This window comes from Sciurus carolinensis, chromosome 7 (assembly GCF_902686445.1).
Source record: "Sciurus carolinensis chromosome 7, mSciCar1.2, whole genome shotgun sequence".
Classification (NCBI taxonomy): Eukaryota; Metazoa; Chordata; class Mammalia; order Rodentia; family Sciuridae; genus Sciurus; species Sciurus carolinensis.
In genome coordinates, this window is record NC_062219.1 from 732,687 (window position 1) to 750,988 (window position 18,302).

Here is an 18,302-nt window from a genome sequence, read left to right on the forward strand (position 1 = left end):
GAGAGTCGGCCCTCCCAGTCAGAAGAGGCAGTGCTCTTGAGTGTCTTTTTGGGCTGCTCATCGAGGCTCACACACCTTTCACTCCCATGTGATGTGCTCCCAGGACAGCAAGCAGAACCCTCGCCCTGAGGACGTAGCCATGTGTGCAGGTGTCTGCCTTGGTGCTCTGGGTACAATGTGGTGAAGACAGACTGCCCCTGAACCTGGCACAGTGTCCCTCACCCCTAAAGACACTGGTGTGACCCTGGAGGCTTTTGCAGGAACTGGCACAGAGCCATGTTTGTTCGTGGGCACATGGGGTTGGAGAGCAGAGTTCCCAGGACTTTTGAATCTGATGTCGAGTGGGCTTGTGCTTAGACCTGGGGAGCGCAGTGCCAGCCTCTGGGTCTGAATCTGAGGTCGACTGGGTTGTGTTGGACTTGGGGAATTGTAGGTGCCGGCCGCTGGTTCTGGTCAGCTCAGTCCTCTGAGCCTGGGGCCACTCGTCTGCAGCCTCCAGGCTGGCTCCTCATTTTCCAGCCCCAAGTGCTGGAGAGCAGGCTTTTCCTCTTTCTCACCAAAAGTCCCTGCCTCAGTGATTTGAGCCAGGCCGCTGGCTCTTCACAGCGTTCGTGTGCCGATGGCACCCTTTGCTCCTGGCCGGGCCACTCTCCTGGCTCAGCCTCTCTGGTAACCCCTTCTGGACCTTCCTCTGATGTCTAAGATACCACAGACTGCCCGCATGGACCTGCATTCTCTCCCAGAACCTTCTCCCCTCTGCCTTCCCATCTGGGGTCTCCCAGGTCCCTCCCTCCAGTGCGCAGGTCAGAACCTTCAGGTGTCCTTGCCTCGCTCTCCATATCCATTCTATCACTAAGTTTGTCTGTTCTACCTTCAAACCACATCCACCCCCTGGGGACTCCTCCCAAACCACAGCTGCATCTAGGCCTCATCCCCAAACCTCTCATCTGGACCCTGCGTCAGCCTCCCACAGTGTCCCTCTCTGCCCTGCGCAGGCCCATTCTGGCATTTTGTTCCCAGCCCAGTAGCCAGAGCATCCTTTGAGTCAGTCTGTTTATGTGGTGCCTCTGCCCAGAGTCCTCCAGGGCCCCTGCCTCTTGCAGAGTTTGAGCCCACAAACTGCAACCCCACCCAGCTGGAGAAGCAGTGCAGACCAGCCCGCCTCATGTCCTCCCCCTGGCTCCACCTCAGCTGGAGCCACTGCCGTCCTGCCTGTCTCCTTCGTCTTGGACGACCTCTTCTGGCTGCCTGGCACCCAGTCGCCTTCCCTGCTTGGCCTTCTCATAGCACACTGTTCCTTCTGATAGGCTCCGTGGATGTTTCTCTTGGTATTTGCTGTGCCTCCTCCTCACCTGACTGAGTTGTCCAGTTGATGACTGTATCCCCAGTTTCTGGAAAGAGGCTGGCATGGTAAGGTGCTTGTAAAGGAGCCCGCAAGTGAGTCTAGAGGAGTGACCTGGCCACAGCCACACTTGGAGTGACACATGTGTCCCTGTGAAGTGTCTTGGTGGGCTGGTGACACCACCATGCTGTAGCCTGCAGCCTCAGGACAGATGCCAGGATTGCTTACTCTCTGCTTGCTCATGTGGGCTGCGGGCACAGCTCCAGGACAGATGCCAGGGTTGCTTGCTCTCTGCTTGCTCATGCGGGCTGCGGGCACAGCTCCAGGACAGATGCCAGGGTTGCTTGCTCTCTGCTTGCTCAATGCGGGCTGTGGGCACAGCTCCAGGACAGGTGCCAGGGTTGCTTGCTCATGTGGGCCACTGGGCACAACGCCATGTGAAGAGGCAGGACTCATGGGCCAGCTTCACTCCACATGCTTATCATGGTCACCCTGGGTCCTGCAGGCTGACTTGGGGATATCCTCATGGTGGGACTCTTAATTATTTAGATACTTTGAAAGAACCAAAACCATCCCAAAGGTGTTGTAATTCCCCAGGTGATGTCACAGTAGAGACGTGGGCACATGGGGATGGAGAGCAGAGTTCCCAGGACTTTTGAATCTGATGTCGAGTGGGCTTGTGCCTAGACCTGGGGAGCGCAGTGCCAGCCTCTGGGTCTGAATCTGAGGTCGACTGGGTTGTGTTGGACTTGGGGAATGGCACTGCTGTTCTTCTGTATTTTCCAAGCTGTGCTGTTTGCTGAACTCATGCCTGATACTTTCTCCAGGGCTGGTTCCTCGAAGGACAGTCATGGGTACCCTTTTGGAAAAAGTGCTGTATTTAAGATTCAGTCCCGATGACCGTGTTGTTGCAGCATGTGCTGGCAGCAGAGTGTTGGTGCTGGACGTGGAGGTAAGATCTGGCTGGCTGTGGACCCTGGGAGGTGCAGAGATGGTGGGGCCGCTCAGGTGCTGAGGCCCTGCCCTTTTTATTTTTTTTAATTTCTGCTCTTCCTTTTGAAATGGTAGTTTTAGTTTAGTGTATTTTTATAAAGGTGTTAGGGAAAATGAGTGAAAGCACAGCTTTATCTAGAGATTGGAAAACTGCTGGAATAAAAAAGCACTGTTGGGATAAGTCATGAGAACTTCTCGTGAAAACTGGAGTCAGGGATGACCTGAGCAAGTGTTTTTGCAGAACCTGCACATCTTCAGCCTGCTGCTACTCGTGCCTTTTCCCAGCCCTTGTGGCACAGCGTGCCACATCCATGTCCTTGCCAGAGCCTGTGTCCACCAAAGTGTGGACTGCTCACTTACTGCCTAGTTGGGCCTGGTTGAAGTAACACAGCCGCCTTCTAGGTTGTCAGTCATGGACACAGTGTTCATCTGGAGCTGATGCTTGGTCCCTGTGAACACTGCTGAGTGGGCTTGGGAGGGACGTGGGGAGTGTGAAGGAGGGCACTCTGTTCCCTTTGGGTGCATGTTGTACTCAAGATGCAGACTGACATTCCCCCAAGCCAAGCATCCCATCTTGCTGTCTGTTTGCTGGATTGACACAGGTAACAGTGTGGTTTGATGCTTGCCCCATCTGCCTTAAAACATGTGGGGTAGGAAGGTATCAGGTGAGAAATGGCAAATGATTATCATGCCCAGTGTGCGCTGGCACTGGGGGACACAGTGAAGACATTTCTGTCTCCAGACGATTGGGGCTGATGTGAAACTGATGCTCACACTAAGTGAAGTTAGCCTCCTTACATGGGTCAGAGACCCAGGAGGCAGTGCATCCTGTGAGCTGGCAGAGGCTTCAGGTGTTTCTGTCAGCAGTTGAGAGTGCCCCTTCATGAGCCATGTTCTGGCCCCAAGTATTTAAATGTGCAAACCTGTGTGGTTGTGGGTCAGCATTGGGCCACTCCACGATGTAGGAGAACCAATCTTATACCAGGAAAAGCAAAACCAGAACGAATGGGGAGATACTTAGGATTGTTAGCACCTGATGGAGGGCCAAGTGCCCTGAGAGAAGTGTGAAGTCTGGGCTGAGGCCCAGCCACACACCTGAAGGTCCATGTGAACCAGAGCTGGCAGCAGTTCGCTCCAGAGGTGCTCCAGTCCCTGGTGGTCCGGGGCTTCCTCAGCAGCAGGCAGGTGACCTGCAGGGTTTTCACCAGCAAGCACAGCTTAGCGAGCAGGAGTAGATGCTGCCCAGTGCCTGAACCAGTCCATGACGGGCTCAGGTGCTCTGGCAAGGAAGCAGTTGCCCATAGCAGGGCTTGCCTTGAAAGGTTCCAGGTGAGCACTTTTTGGTAAAGATACTATTAATGATGAAATGCAATCATAACCCATTAAAGGAATGACTTACAATACTTTTCAGGATATAATGTTGCTCATAGACAAGTGAAACTGGAGTAGAAGTGTGTGCTTCCTAGCCGGGCTCAGTGCCACATGCCTGTGATTCCAATGGCTGGGGAGGCTGAGACAGGAGGATCATGAGTTTAAATTCAGCCTGAGCAAAAGTGAGGTGCTAAGAAACTCAGTGAGACCCTGTCTCTAAATAAAACACAAAACAGGTCTGGGCATGTTGCTTAGTGGTCAAGTGCCCCTGAGTTCAATCCCCAGTACCCAAACAAAACAAAACAAAAACCCCCCAAAACAAAAGGTGTGTGTTTCAAAACAGCCTCCAGCTGCCCTCATCCCCACTCATTATAACCTCACCTACTGTCCTTGACCATCTGAAGGCGATTGGCATGATGTGCTTCATGTTCCAAATTCTGCTTATCATGTTGTATGTTGGATTTTTGAGGAAAGTTTTTAGAGTTCAGTGTCTGTAAGTTAAGTCTCTCTCTCTCTCTCTCTCTCTCTCTCTCTCTCTATATATATATATATATATATATATATATATGGACACGTATATGTGTTCTGAATATCAGGGCTGTTTCTCTTGCCTAGATTGAGTGCTGTAAAGTGGGGAGAGTTCTCTACCCAGGTGCTCGGACCCCACAGAGACACATGGTGGGAAGTGGCTGGGGCTTTCAGGGTTTCTGGTGCTCTCCTAGCCTCTTTCTTAGGTCATCACAGAACGTGAGCTTGTGGCACTAGCCCCAGGGTGCTGCCTGGCTGAGGGGAGAACTCAGGAGGAGCTGTCCACGTGCTGGCGTGTTGTGTTTCCGTAACTCCCTGGTAGAAAATAAATGCTGCGAGAATAGAAGGAGCTTGGATATGTTGGAGGGAGGGCAGAAGAGACAGAGAAACAAAACAGAGAAAGACTCTGGAGTTCGGAAGGCGGAGCACCCCTCCACCTCATTCAGGAGCCATGGGGCGTTAGGCAGCCAAGCAGCCTCTGGAAGGATGCGGGAGGTGCTGTCTCCTGACTTGTGCTGTGTGGGGCACCAGGCTTGGTGCCCGACTGTGTCTGCTGCAGTCCTGATGACGTGCCACGGCTGCTGGAGCCCCCCGGGGGCTCAGCCTTTGGGATCTTCACTTCCAGGTTTATACAGTCTTAGTTGCAAATCTGGAAAGGTGGACACATGAAGTAGAATTATTTCAACAGGGTCTGTTCTCTGTGGTATATGTGTGACTTCTTGATGATACTTATTCAGAACATCCCATCAGAAATCTTTCTTCACAAATTCTCCTAGAGTTCATCTGTGCTGATAGAACTGGAGGGCCATCAGGGCCCAGTGACGGCTGCAGAATTTTGTCCCTGGAAAGGACAAATGCTCATTTCAGTGTCTGAAGACAGGAGCTTTAAGGTAGGGTGGGTCCTGGGCCACTTTTTGATATTGGGCAAAGCCTCAGGCACCTTGCTGCGGGGCTCAGGAGCCGTGTTGGGATTCCCAACTGCAGGACTCCTTGGCCTCTTGAATTCCCACACTAGTGTGACTGGCTGCAAGGACTCTCAGACCCATGACCTTGAGAGCTGAAGTGTTAATTTATATCCAGTGTTTCTGGTGACCAAGAGCAGAAGACCCAGTGTTCAGTACCAGAGCACTCAATGAGAACTAATCCATGCTTAAAAGGAATAGAGGAAAATGCAAGTTTGTCCCCTTAGGCAAAGTCAGCTGACATTGCTGTGACCTTACTAATCAAGGGAGGACTTTATATGCTGCCTTGAAAGGAAAATTGAGGGTTGTGGCCATCTATCAGAAAAGTGAGTCATTAAGTCCCTTCCTCCATCATTTTGGAACCGCTATGTGGTGAAGCCTGGTTGAACCACCAAAGGGCACCACTCTCCCTGCTCTGTGCAGGTGTGGGGCCAGGCATCCTAGCTGTGCCACTGACCAGCTGCCACTGGACACTGCTCAACTCCAGGGCTGCAAAGGCCCCATGCATACTGTTTTCCAGCTTCAAAGAGAATTCAGAGGACTCAACAGAGAGGTTTTGACACTTGGTTACTCACTTCTCTGAGTGGCTGTCTGGGTCACAGTGGAGGGCTACCTCATGCCTCTGAGCTGGGGCAGCTACATGAAAGGCACATGCCTGCCACTGGCGGGGGGGATTCCTCTGCTATTTATGAGTGACTTCCTTTCCTTCACAACTAAGGTCACTCTCCAGATCTCTCCCAAGGACTGGGGATAAGGGGAGTGGCCAGCTCCCCTTTCCTTCTCTGTCCTTTGCATTGCCCACTCTCCCAGGGGCTGCTTAGGGTCTGACTCAGTGGACACACAGCATGGTGCTCAATCACAGGCTCAGTGGACAGGGTGCCCATTAGATGCAGCCCTGATGAGGGGCTCCTGCTTTCTACCTGGTGCCCCACAGTAGGGCAGTTGAATGCACATGTAGGCTGTGTCTTCAGTCATCTCTAACCCACAGCCGGTTATCTCTGGAAGTGGTGTCTTGATTTTGACATCCTTTACTGGGTTATAGATCTATTTGCATATTTTTATTTCATTCTTTATAATTGTTCACATAGATTAATTTGTAATTGGGTAGAATTTAGTTCAGGGTTTAGCAATTATGGCAGGATTTTTATCTTTCCTAAAGACACGTCTGTTTGTCCAAAGGTCTGGGACCATCGTATGGGAACATTAACGTACAGCTCACCTGTTTTAACAGGTAAGGTCAAGAGTCCTCTGACTTGCTGAATAGGCTGTGTGTGTACCCAGTTCTGCCAGTGTGCTTATTATCCCACAGAGAGCTGTGGCATTCAGTCTGCCAACCTCAGGTATAAATAGCTGCTTACTTCATCCACATATTGAACAGATGCACGTCACAGTTAATGTCCTTGAAGTTTTTAACTTAAATACACACTTGAAGTCTGAGTTTCTCTGTTTCTGAAAACAGCACAGTCATTGGCTCTCAGATACAATGCCTGATTGCAGGGAGTGAGAGCTCTCCACTGTCTCCTAGAGACAAGGCCCAGGATGTGAGGACTGTATCAGGTACCACCCCCACTGACCCAGTGTGTGCTAAGCAGAGGGCGGCCTGCTCCACCCCTTTGGTTAGTGTGGGAGCATCTGTACAGCTCATGAACTCAGGGTAATTGTCTTTTGGTGACCCATGAAACCAACACATGATTCTTCCAGTGTAGGCCAATATGTTAGGCAGCGTGAAACAGTCTGGGGTCTGGTCTCCTCATCCTATGGGAGGGCCATTGTGTGTGAGGGCCTGGGATTGCATCTTACCTGGTGCACACCTGCTCTATCCTAGCATCTCCTGGGATGGCTTTCCGGGGCTTGGTTTGCCCCCTTGTGTGCATGTCTGTCTTACTGGGAAGGGAAAGGGGAGACTAGAATGAGAGAGCTCTTTCCTGGGATGAGTAACTTGAAAGTGCTGTCTAGAGAGTATGAAGATACCTGGTGACCTAGTGGAGCCACACCTGTGTTCCCAAGGGTTCTTCATGTGCCCTGAGGTCAGTCTTTCTGTGTGCAGAATAGAGCGACCCAATGTCTTGAATATACTTACCATCTCAGGGATAAAGCACATTTCTTGGAAATATGTTGGAATTATTCTCTTGAAATTAATAACGTGGAGTCACTATTTGACTGTCAAGAACACAGTTGTGTACTTTGTTATGGGGCACAACTTAAGAACAAACTGATCACCACTGATAAATTCAAATTTGAGAGTCTTTATTAAGCTGGCCGTCTTGACTGTCTCACACAATGCCCCCAAAAATGGCTATTGGGAGAACAGCCCCAACCACAGGGTTGTAGGGGGTTCTTATACCAAAAATCACATCAATCATAAGTGTCTGTTGCTATGATTTGAAATTACAAACTAACATCATGAGATCATCAACAGAGGGGGATGTGGGTCAAAATGACCCTTACCTAGGTACAAACTAAAGAATGGTTACTAACATCCACACAATCACCATTCACATGGTACATTGTTTAAGAGCAATAGGGATCAAAAGAGAGCAATTTTTCATTACATAAGAATTGTCATTTTGTATTGCTAAACATGTCATGCTAAGTAACTGATGATGGGCACAGAGGCGGGGTGTTCCCATGGGAGAAGCTAAGCAATTGTTGATGGGTACAGAGGTGGGGTGTTCCCAAAGGAGAAGCTTATTTCCTACATAACATGGAGTCTCAGAGCAAAATGGAGTCTGTCTGGCCTATAACATTCTCATGGAGTCAGATCTCTTGGCCCATCACATACTTGACCTTGGATGTCACAGCTTATTGAGGACATAGAGTGCTTTCTAATATCATTTATCTAGTTCTCCTTAATTCTTGACAGTTTATATGTTTTAAAGGAAATGATCCTAGGCAAGAATTTTTAAAGAAAGAAGAGATCCGTCTAGCTGCTGTTTTCATCCCGAGTCACTTAATCATTCCTGACTGACTAAGGAACTGCTCTGCTCCACGAAACCTGCTGACTGAGGTCCTGTGCTACTCCCTCTGGTCAGAGCTGTTGGGTGGTTGTAGCAGATGTGCTTTGACACAGCAGGTTTTGTGCAGGCAATGGAACGTAATGCATTTGGATCTGCCTGGAGCCAACTAACTCACAGCCACCCCATGGTTTTAATTTGGGATGACTTCCCTGTCTTTCCTTATGTTGTGGAGTTTTCAAGATTTGTATTCACTTACAGTTCTTATTTCCTGGAGGAAGTTATTTCAGAAGAATGGAGCGTGACTGACAGGAGTGCTGTCAGAAAACTGCAAGGTCCAGCTTGGTGGAGACAGGCATTGGGAAGCTGACTACACTTGTGCTCTTTCCTGCAGCGTATCCTCTCCTGAGTTTATTCATTGATGAGGACAGTAAGCAGCTTCTCACAGGGTGTGCTGATGGCCAGGTGAGAGAACCATGGAGTCAGAGCCCACTTTCAGATATTGCTGTAGGTGAACCTGTGCACAAAAGGTCTTTGCTTCCTTATTATTGTGAAATTTTTTGTTGATTTTTAGAAACCGATAACCCTTAGTTCTGGGTCAGGAACCCTTTGTGCAAGTCAGCATCCTGGTGGAGCCTGGGGGATTTTAATCCAAGCCTGGGCCCCTGGATATTTAGAGAAGACTGATAATCTGCATGTTCTAGAAGCTCTGAAGTGTAGCAGACAATGAGAACTACTCACGTGACTATTAGCATCAGCATTATATATTTTTTTGGAAAGTGAAGATATTTGTTTGGATAGGAGGTATCCCCTGAAAGCTTATGTGTGAGGCAACACAGGATTGCTCAGAGGTGAAATGGTTAGATTATGACAACTGTTACCTAATTGGTAGATTAATCCATTTGGTGGTTTAATCATTTGAATGGATTAATGGGTGGTAACAGTGGGCAGGTAGGGTGTGTCTGGAGGAAGTAGGTGACTGGTGGTGTGCCTTTAGTAATTATATTATTCCTGGTTCCTTGAACTCAAGCTCTCTCTGCTTTCTAGTTGTCAAGAACTGAGTGGCTTTCTTCCATCATACCTTTCTGCCATGTAGTTCTGCCACCTTAGGTCCAGAGCTTATGGGATTGGTTGAGCATGGACTGAACCTCTGAAACCATGAGCCAAAATAAACTTTTCCTTCTCTACGTTATTCTTGTCAGGTCTTTTGGTCACAGTGACAAAGAGCTGACAATACAGAAATTGGTACCAGGAGTGGGGTCATTGCTGTGACCAACCTGACCATGTGGTTCAGAGGTGTTTAGAACTGGCTTGTGGGAAGAGTTTGGAAGAGTTTGGAGATGAAGATTGGAGAAGCCTTTGAATATTATAAGCAGAGCTTAATGGGCAATTCTTGTGAAAGTTCAGAAGATTAGAATGCCAGTAGGACTGTGGACAGTAAAGATTGGGCTCCTAAGTCCAGAAGGAAAGGAAGACTTTATTGGAAATTGGACTAGAGGCCATTTATGACATTTCCCCCATGTTCTGAGACTTTCTGTGAGGCTAAATTTAATGATAAATTAGTGATGGACTAATGGATTAATTAATTTGGTAGAGGAAATTTTGAGGCAGCACAGCATTCAGGTGGTGGCATAGATATTGTTGACAGTTTTAACTAAGTTTTCTGTGAAAATCAGGAGCAGAAAGTGTAGTGGAAAGATTTGAAAAATTTAAAATTTGGCCAGACAAGTGCATGTGAAACTTGGGCCAAGGAAGTTATGGTTGAAGAGATTTTAGCTGCTAAAGAGATGCTAAGTACTTTACACAGAGACAGTAGGAAAGATGGCCTGAAGGCATCAAAGGAATTAGCAAGACCACATCCATCTCAGATCAAAGGTGTAAATATAAAAATTCCTTTGAGAAGAGACCATGGGGACCCTGCTTGTATAGGGGCACCTAAGTAGTTGTTTCACTCTGCTCAGTCATCCAGGTACTCAGAAACCCTTGCAGCTATGATCCAGGAGCCTGGCTACTGCTTCAGATGGCAGCAAACTTGGTATCATTCAGGTGGTGCTCATTCTGTAGGAATTCAGGATGCTCAAGTATGAGGTCTTTGAGACTTCAAAGGAAATCCATATCCAGTACTTTGGGAAGTCAACCTAAAATGCTCACATAAAAACTTTTTTGAGGGGCTGGAGAGATAGCTCAGTCGGTAGAGTGCTTGCCTTGTAAGCACAAGGCCCTGGGTTCAATCCCCAGCACCCAAAAAAAAAAAAAAAAAAACTTTTTTGAAACAGATTAAGTATTATATTAGTCAGTCCTTGGTTGCTATGTTAAAAAGACCTAACACAAACACTTATATGAGGAATAGTTTATTTGGTTCATGGTTTGGGAGGCCAGGTAAGATGTAGCAGGGTCAGAGTTCCAATGGGCTGCCCCAAAAATGCAATGTGTGGTGTGAGGAAGAAGCTGAAGCTGCAGTGTAGACACCTGAGATTAAGAGATGCTATTAATGTAGACTGTCTACTGAGAAAAGTTGCAGAAATCAATCCAGGAGAGAGGCAAGAGAGGCCATGTGGGCTGCAATCAGCAAGACCCTAGAGTCTGGGCTATACAAGCCCTTTGGAGAGAACATCAGGATGTCACATGTCCCAGATGCTAGTTGTGGGACTCAGAACTTGTTTGCCCACCTGGATTTTGGTCTTGCTTGTGTCCCAACCCTTCTTTTGCTCCTGCTTCTCCCTTGTAGAATGGAAGTATTTATTCTGTGCCATTACATATTGGCTACATGTAATTTGCTTTTGATCTTTGCAGGAACTTATGCTGAGTTTGCCTTGAGTCTCAGATAAGACTTTGGACTCAGACTTTTGGGCAATGCTGTAACCTTTAAGACTGTAGAGTTTCTTGAAAATGAACTAAATATATTTTTCTTTGTGAGAGAAGTATGAGCTTTGAAGGCCAGGGACAGAGTGTTATGGTTAGGGCATGACACAGCCCCCAGACCTCATGTGTGAGACAATGCAGGAATGTTCAGAAGTGAAAAGATTACATTATGAAAACTGTGATCCAGTCAATGGATCAATCTGTTGGACAGGTTAATCATTTGAATGGATTAATGGATAATAACTGTGCAGGTGGTGTGCCCTTGGGAGTTACATTACCCCTGTTCTTTGTACCCAAGCACCCTCTGCTTCCTGGCTGTCATGGACTGAGCAGGTCTCCTCCAACATGTCCTCCTTCCGTGTTGTTCTGTCTCACCTGTAGTCCAGGGCTATTGAGTAGGCTGACAGTGGACTGAACCTGTGAAACCATGAGCCAAAATAAACAAAATAAACTTTTCCTCCTCTAAGTTGTTCTTATCTTGTGCTTTGGACACAGCAACCAAAAGCTGACTAATACAATACTTTATCTGTTTCAAAAAGTTCTTAAGTAAGCATTTTAGGTTTATTTCACAAAGCATGGATAAAGTAGTTGTTGATACAATATAAGAAGACATACTTTTGAAAGCTCAGAGAGTTTATCGTTTTCTTTTTGTCACAGTTGACTGCTGTTAACCTGGTCTCATTGCCAGTGGTGTGGTCAGCATGCTCCCAGCTCTGAGGCCATGGTGTGGCATGGACAGAAGCCTGGGTGTAGCCAGTGGGACCCCACAGTGGAGGAGTGCTGCACATGGTCACACACAACACAGCTTGTGTCTGCCTGACCTCAGTGTTGGGGCTGACTGCTCACCATACTGAGGCTGGAGTCCGCTGGGGAAGGGACCTGAGAGTGGCACTAGGGACCAGAGGACATCCAGTTGCATCATTGAGGGAGGTCGAAGAGCCGTCCTCCCAGCATCTCTACTCTTGACCCACTTTCCTCTCTGGGTTCTCTCTGCTGTTTGTAAGCACCACTGTTGAAAGAAACACCTGTCTACCTGTTTTGCTTTCTCAGCTTTGGGTCTTCAGTTTGATAGAAAGGCATCATTACCGTTGTGTGGCACATGTAGACCTGAGGAAGAAAAACAAGGCTTTCTCCACCCGAAGGATGGCGTCTGGGGTGTGCAGCCTACCAGGTGTGTTGCCTGGGTCTCCCATGGCGTTTCCTGCGGGGCCACAGCAATCACAAACGCCGTGTCAGGGCCTGTGTCAGACAGGGTGGAGTGGCGTGCCAATGAAAAGTCCTTAGGAAAAGCCCAGGTCTTGACTGTGGGAGACATGTTGGCCCTGGCAGGCCCCGTGAGACAGGGCGGGGCTGGTCTGGTGCTGACAGTGGCACAGTTGTGCCAGGGGGGTGGGGGTGGTCAGTGAACAGAGGGACACAAGCCAAGGAGTTGTCATGGCAGTGGGGACGAGTGGCACAGGCCTTTGAGGATGCAAACTGCTGCAGATAACTGGGACCCCCACCTGCCCCATGCACACCTCCATCTCCACCTCCTGGCTCTCTTATCTCTGTGTGTGGGGGTGCACTTTGTCTTCTGTGCATTACAAACAGAGCCGGCCCTGCTGGGAACCATGGGCGTTTCCCCACGTGGTTAAGGACTGCTCTGCAGGGGTGTGTGGTTAGTTCTTCCTGTTACACTGCGTCTGCACAGGTGTTGCTGTTGCTCTTCCTCTCTTCCTTTGAGACCTTTGTAGATGGCTTTAACTGTTTCTTTTTGTATCAAGTCAAGAATTACCTCAATCCAATAAAACCATTTTTTAGCCTTACCATTTATTATTTGTCTTATAAATACACATTTATTCTAGACATAATTCCGAAGTGCATTTTGGGAAATGTGAAATTATCCTCTTTACATTGACCATCTCTTCTTCTCCACTCATTTTCTTTGGTTCTATGCTTGAAATTCAATCCTTTACAGACTTCAGGGTGTAGGGTGCAATTTTTATGTTTGACCTTTTTTTAAAAAAAATAATTAGAATGACTTATCTGATTCATGATTTGAGATATTCTAGCAATTCATACCTATGGCAACATCCCACTAAGTCAGTTGTCTGCCTTTCAACTTGACTGATAAGTCTAACCTCAGATTGTCAATAATTCTGTTCCCTAGAGGACAGTCAGCGCCCCTCTAGGAAGACGCTGGACCAAGGAGAAGAGGCCGAAGCAGCCTTCCCCGTCCTGATGCTGGCAAGCTGCTACCTTCCAAGCCTTCTGGGTTCTGGATGTGGAGTGTATGTATGACAAACTGGCCCAAAACCATGAAGAGAAACCTTTACATCCCTCAAGTGAACAGGGCATGGTGTACACCTGTAATCCCAGCTGCTCAGCAAGCTGAGGCAGGAGTATCATAAGTTTGAGTCCAGTCTGGCAACTTAGTGAGACCCCATCTCACAACAAAAGAGAAGAGAAGAAAGGGTCTGGGTTGTGGCTGATTGGTAGAGTACTTGCCTAGCATGGGCATGACCTTGGATCCCAGCATCCCACACACACAGATTCCTGAACTGAGCCCCTGATTGGGTGCAAGAGTTCTTAGAATTGCATATTTTACTTCTGAGAATTGGTAAATTTGGTTTGATTTAAGCCTCTTTAATAAAATAAATTAGAAATTTTCAATTCTGCTCACCAAAATCTAGACAAATATTTATCTCTGCAGTACAACTTTTCTGGAAAAGGGCAGGGTAATCATAATTCATTCTAACCTTCCTTTTCCCCCTTGTGTGCCATGTATCATACATTTAAAATTAATCCCCTGTAAATTTTACTTATTTATTTTTGTACTGGATAGCAACATGTGGAGACCTTGTCAGTGACTAAATGACCTGTGATTGCCGTGCTCACCTCTCCCTTAAGAAAGTGAGAGCTTATGAATTCAGCCAAAGACAAGCCTCCTGTTTTCTCTGGATGGAGTGGGAGATGAAGGGTGGGCAGCTTGCCTAATGGCCTTGGTCCTGGGAGCCCAGAGCTCCCTGCTTGCTTCAGCCATAGGGACCAGCAGGGTCAGGAAGGCAGGCGACTTTGTGTTCCAGGGCTGGTTCCTGGACCAGAGGCAGGGGATTCCTCCTGTCCTGCCTCGGCGTAGCGGAGCACCTGCAGGGGCAGGGCAAGGCCAGGGGCACGCCAACGAGTCCTGTGTGCAGGGCTTGCCTGGCATACCTGAGGGTGCTGAAGGGTGTGGAGCAGGAGCCGGGGAGCAGGAGGTGGCCCACGGCTCCAGCAACGAGGCCAGGAGCTGGGTTGCACCCCAGACACTGGGGAGACCAGAGGGGCCATCCACGTCTGGCAAGATGCAAGTGGCTTGTGATGTGCGCTTGCACTCTGACGGGCTCAGCCACCTAGGCTGTTAGTTTCCTCTCTGGACTGGCTTCCTCCTTCACAAAGGTGAAGATGCCTGGCCAGGACCCTCGCCGAGCAGCCGTCCTGTCACCATCTTCTGTAACACAAGGCTGTAACCAGGGTCAGACTTAGGTGGGTCCAGGCTGTGGCCCCCTGGGATTGCTTGTTTCCAGGAGATGGTGGGTGGATGCCCACTGACCCCACAGGTTTCAAGATGCAGTTAGAACTGGGAACTGCATTTCCCGTACAGACATGGAGAGGAGAAAGAGCATGACTCAGGAGACATGATGGAGCTGACCTCAAGGAAGAAGTCCTGCTTACCTTGCTCCTTTTGCTTTTAAACCAGCCTTTCTTCTGAGAATACCAGGTGCTTGTGGATTGGAAGTTCAACTGGCTTATTCATATTTAACTTGGCAAGCTTTGAATTGGAAGACGCAATCCATTTCAAAGGTAAGTTCAGAGTTCAGTAGTCTCTGACGCAGTCTCTTGTTCTCGAGGATTTCTTGGAACCACATGAGGGGTGGTGAAGGGTTAGGGGTGCAAAGCCTACTGCTTGAGCTTGAGGTCACTGTTTTCAGAAGCATCTTGGCTTTTGTTCCCTATGATTTCTGTGTCTCTGACCCAAAGGACACGGTTTCAGTCCTGCATTTCCTGACCATCTGGCAAAATCAGCACAGTGCTGTGGCCCCTCCACCCTCCCTTGTGTGTCGGGCCCCCTCACAGCCTCTTCCCTGTGTCCCTCAGGCTTCTATCACCCTCTGCTTTGGATTGTGCCCAGGCCCCCGTGAGGCTCCCCCTTCCTCACAGGCTCCGGCTCTGGTGCTCCCCTCTCCCTGCACACCCGTGCCAGGCTCCCCTGAGTCCAGACCCCCTGCACTTTCCCCGTCGGTGTCCCTTGGCGTTAAGTCCCCTGAGTACTGCCAGCCAACCTCACAGATCCGTGTCCTGAGGCACTGTCCTTCCCAGCTGTGGTTGTGCTCCAGTTCCCGTGCCCAGCATGAAGCAGAGCAACCACCCAGTCCTTGCCTCTGCCCATCTGCAAGGCAGCCCCTTCCCCAGGTCTAACCCAGCTGCTCTCTTCCGCCCTGGAGCAGGAGCTTTCCCAAGTGTTCACGGGACTTCTCCCTCCTGTGAACTCTCTGAGGCCTGTGGGGCTTTCAGGGTGGAGCAGGAGTTCTTAGACTGGCCACATCCCACATCCAGTCCTGTTGAGTGCCCTGAGGACCTGCCTTCCTCTGAACTCTCCAGTCCTCAGTGGGGTGCATGGATTAGCACAGGCCCCTCCTTCCACTGACCAGTGCCCCTTGCCCGTCCCTGATGCTCAGCTTCAGAGTTGCTTGCTTAGTCCTGGTGGTGGGTCCACTGCAAACTCCTTTCTCCTCACCACACTCGCCAAACGGCCTGCTGCTGGCTTCATGTTTGTGACCTCCTGCCAGACGTCTGGTTCTGAGCCTCACGACAGGGAGGCTCCTCTCCTCCCTCATTCCCTGGCTAATTGCACTGGAAACGGGGTGGACTGGATGGGTGGGCCGGGACTTGGTTCCCTGGCTTGCCACCTAAACATGTCTCCTTGTCCTGCTGCCTGTTGAGACTTCAGGCGCCTCAGCGTTCAGGTTGCCGGATCCTGCGCGGTGATGAGCCGGGCTGCCGACCTCAAGGTGGGTGTCAGCACTCTTGCTGCGTTCTGCCCTGCGCTTGCTTCTCGCTCCCCTGCACAGTGCTGCACAGCTGCTGTGGCACTGGGGTTTCACCTGGGGAAACCTTCCAGAATCATGCAGCACTGTGCAGCTGCGCTTCCCTCTCAAGGGGTGTAGCTTGGCACAGGTGCAGCAGGTTTGATTGTTGAGTCTGCTGTGAGCACAGGTGTGGATATATACCATGGCTTCCTTTGTGTCTGGCTATGCTGTTAATTGTGTCACAATGATGTCCCTCATAGGCATTTTGCTTGCTCACATCCATGTTTGGGAGGAGGATTGCCATACTGGAAATCAGCCTGGCCCCTCTGGTGAAGTCTCGGCAGATCCCTGGCACTGGGAAGGCACTGTCGGTGCTGGCGAGGTACAGTCTGCTCAAGGGTTCACATGTGGGTGTTGATTGGGTTGATCAGTGAACATTATTTAGATTTTTTCTTTCTTTTTCTTTTGGTACCAGGGATTAAACCTGGGGGTGCTTAACCACTGAGCCACATCCCCAGGTCTTTTAAGTTTTTATTTTGATACAGGTTCTCACTAAGTTGCTTAGGGTCTTGTTAAGTTGCTAAGACTGGTCTCCAACTTGCAATCCTTCTGCCTCAGCCTCCAAAATCGCTGGGATTACAGGTGTGCATACTTAGCTAATCTCCTTTTTATATTAAGAAATAAAGGTAAAATTTAGTAAGTACTCAACCATACTGACCCTATATGAAAGAAGTTATTGTTCATACCATTGCTTTGATTTTACTGAAAAGGAAGGGGTTCATAGTTTATTTTAACACAAAATACTATTTTATTTCTGAACAGAATGCAAATTATAAAATAGCATGTTTATAAAAAATACATTGATATTTTCCTTTCAGTACAAGAACAAGCTTGATAGTTTTTATTTCCAAATACTGTAGTTTTTGTTTCCAAATGTTCTATGTCCACATCTGTGTGAATTAAACATTCGTGACCACACTTACAGTGTATGTTCCATCTTATCCTTGTTTGCTCTCACAGCCTGGCTCCATTTTCATTTCAGCTCCTGTGTCCTACCAACTTCTCCCCTGTACTTTGGAATTGTTAAGGGGAAAGGTACTAAACCTGCTGGTCAAAAACAATCTGGTTAGTAGAATACGCTCAATATAAAAGTGCAAAGCGACTGGGTCCTGGTGCAGTCAGTACTGCTACGCTGCTCTGAAGACCCCCCTCGACTTGCCTGTGCAGTGCTGTCCTGCCGCCCGCCACGCCTCGTCCGTCCTCTCTGGTGTGGCTGCGCGTCCTCCGCGTGGTGGGAATGTGCGCAGTGTCTCTCCCTGAGCTGCCGTTGTCCCTCAGGGGCGCAGGCACTCAGAGGCTTGCTCCACAGGGCTGGCTGTGTCTGTGGCCAGGGCCGGGTCAGGTGGCGGGTCCCCAGTGACCACGGCTCACGCTGCTGCACCACGCGCACTCCAGGTGTGTTTCTAAGACATGTGGCCTTGGCGATGTTCCATCAAAGGTAACAGGGATTCCCCGGCTTCTTGTATCAGTCATACCATGATTCATTATTCTTGATTGTCTCAAAAATGTGTTTTCATTGATTTGTTCTCAATGACCTACATGTTCCTTTTTTCCAAGAAAAGATTTAAAAGTCGACTTTCATTTTGAGAGGCAGGCTTCCTTGTGTCCCACTCTCACTGTGTAAGAATCAGTGGTGATTGCTTCTTTTTTCCCTTCAATGTTCAATCTGAACTTTTAACTCAGTGTGTTAAAGTTCTTACTTGGACTGCTTAAAAAATCAAGACCCTCGACCAACCCATTTTTATATTCTGCTCATAGGCATCAAAGAGGTGGCCCACTCCTGTGCCCTCTCCTTGGAGGAAGCTGTCCCTGTGCTCGGCCTTCTGGCCATGTGTCCCAGGCCTGGCTGTGGTGGGGACCCACCACCCTTGTATTTCTGGGCTCTGCCCCTGGAGCTCATTGTTCTGAGGAACACAAAGTCATTGACCCTTTGGCCCATGGGTAGGCAGTCCACTGTGGTGCTTAACTTGACTCCCTGAGACGTCTGAGATGTTAATTGCGTATTTCACTCCTTGGGTTTGCTTGGTTTCAGTGGGAGCATCATTTGAGGTGTCAGGTTTGAAATAGTACCAGAAATAGAACTGAATTTCTTTGTAAAACAAAACAAAGCACTATTTGTGGAATCACTTAATATTATGTATTTATCCATTTTCTGAAACTATTTTATAATATTGTACAAAAT

At 48.7% G+C, this 18,302-nt stretch overlaps 1 protein-coding gene across 21 annotated transcripts in view; it reads left to right on the plus strand.

The window, feature by feature from the left end:
- The window catches only part of Wdr27 (WD repeat domain 27), a 170,497-nt gene that overhangs the window by 19,297 nt on the left and 132,898 nt on the right, over positions 1-18,302 (plus strand). For all 21 annotated transcript variants that reach the window (XR_007109389.1, XR_007109391.1, XR_007109390.1 and 18 more), the window contains exons 4-13: positions 2,170-2,294; positions 5,011-5,124; positions 6,376-6,427; positions 8,545-8,615; positions 12,063-12,183; positions 13,162-13,282; positions 14,731-14,834; positions 15,975-16,042; positions 16,321-16,442; positions 17,103-17,185. Coding sequence is in view for 14 of the 21 variants with exons in the window: in XM_047557521.1 (XP_047413477.1) it covers positions 2,170-2,294; positions 5,011-5,124; positions 6,376-6,427; positions 8,545-8,615; positions 12,063-12,183; positions 13,162-13,282; positions 14,731-14,834; positions 15,975-16,042; positions 16,321-16,442; positions 17,103-17,185 (981 nt within the window). In the remaining 7 variants the exon portion in view is untranslated. The remainder of the gene's footprint in view (positions 1-2,169; positions 2,295-5,010; positions 5,125-6,375; positions 6,428-8,544; positions 8,616-12,062; positions 12,184-13,161; positions 13,283-14,730; positions 14,835-15,974; positions 16,043-16,320; positions 16,443-17,102; positions 17,186-18,302) is intronic.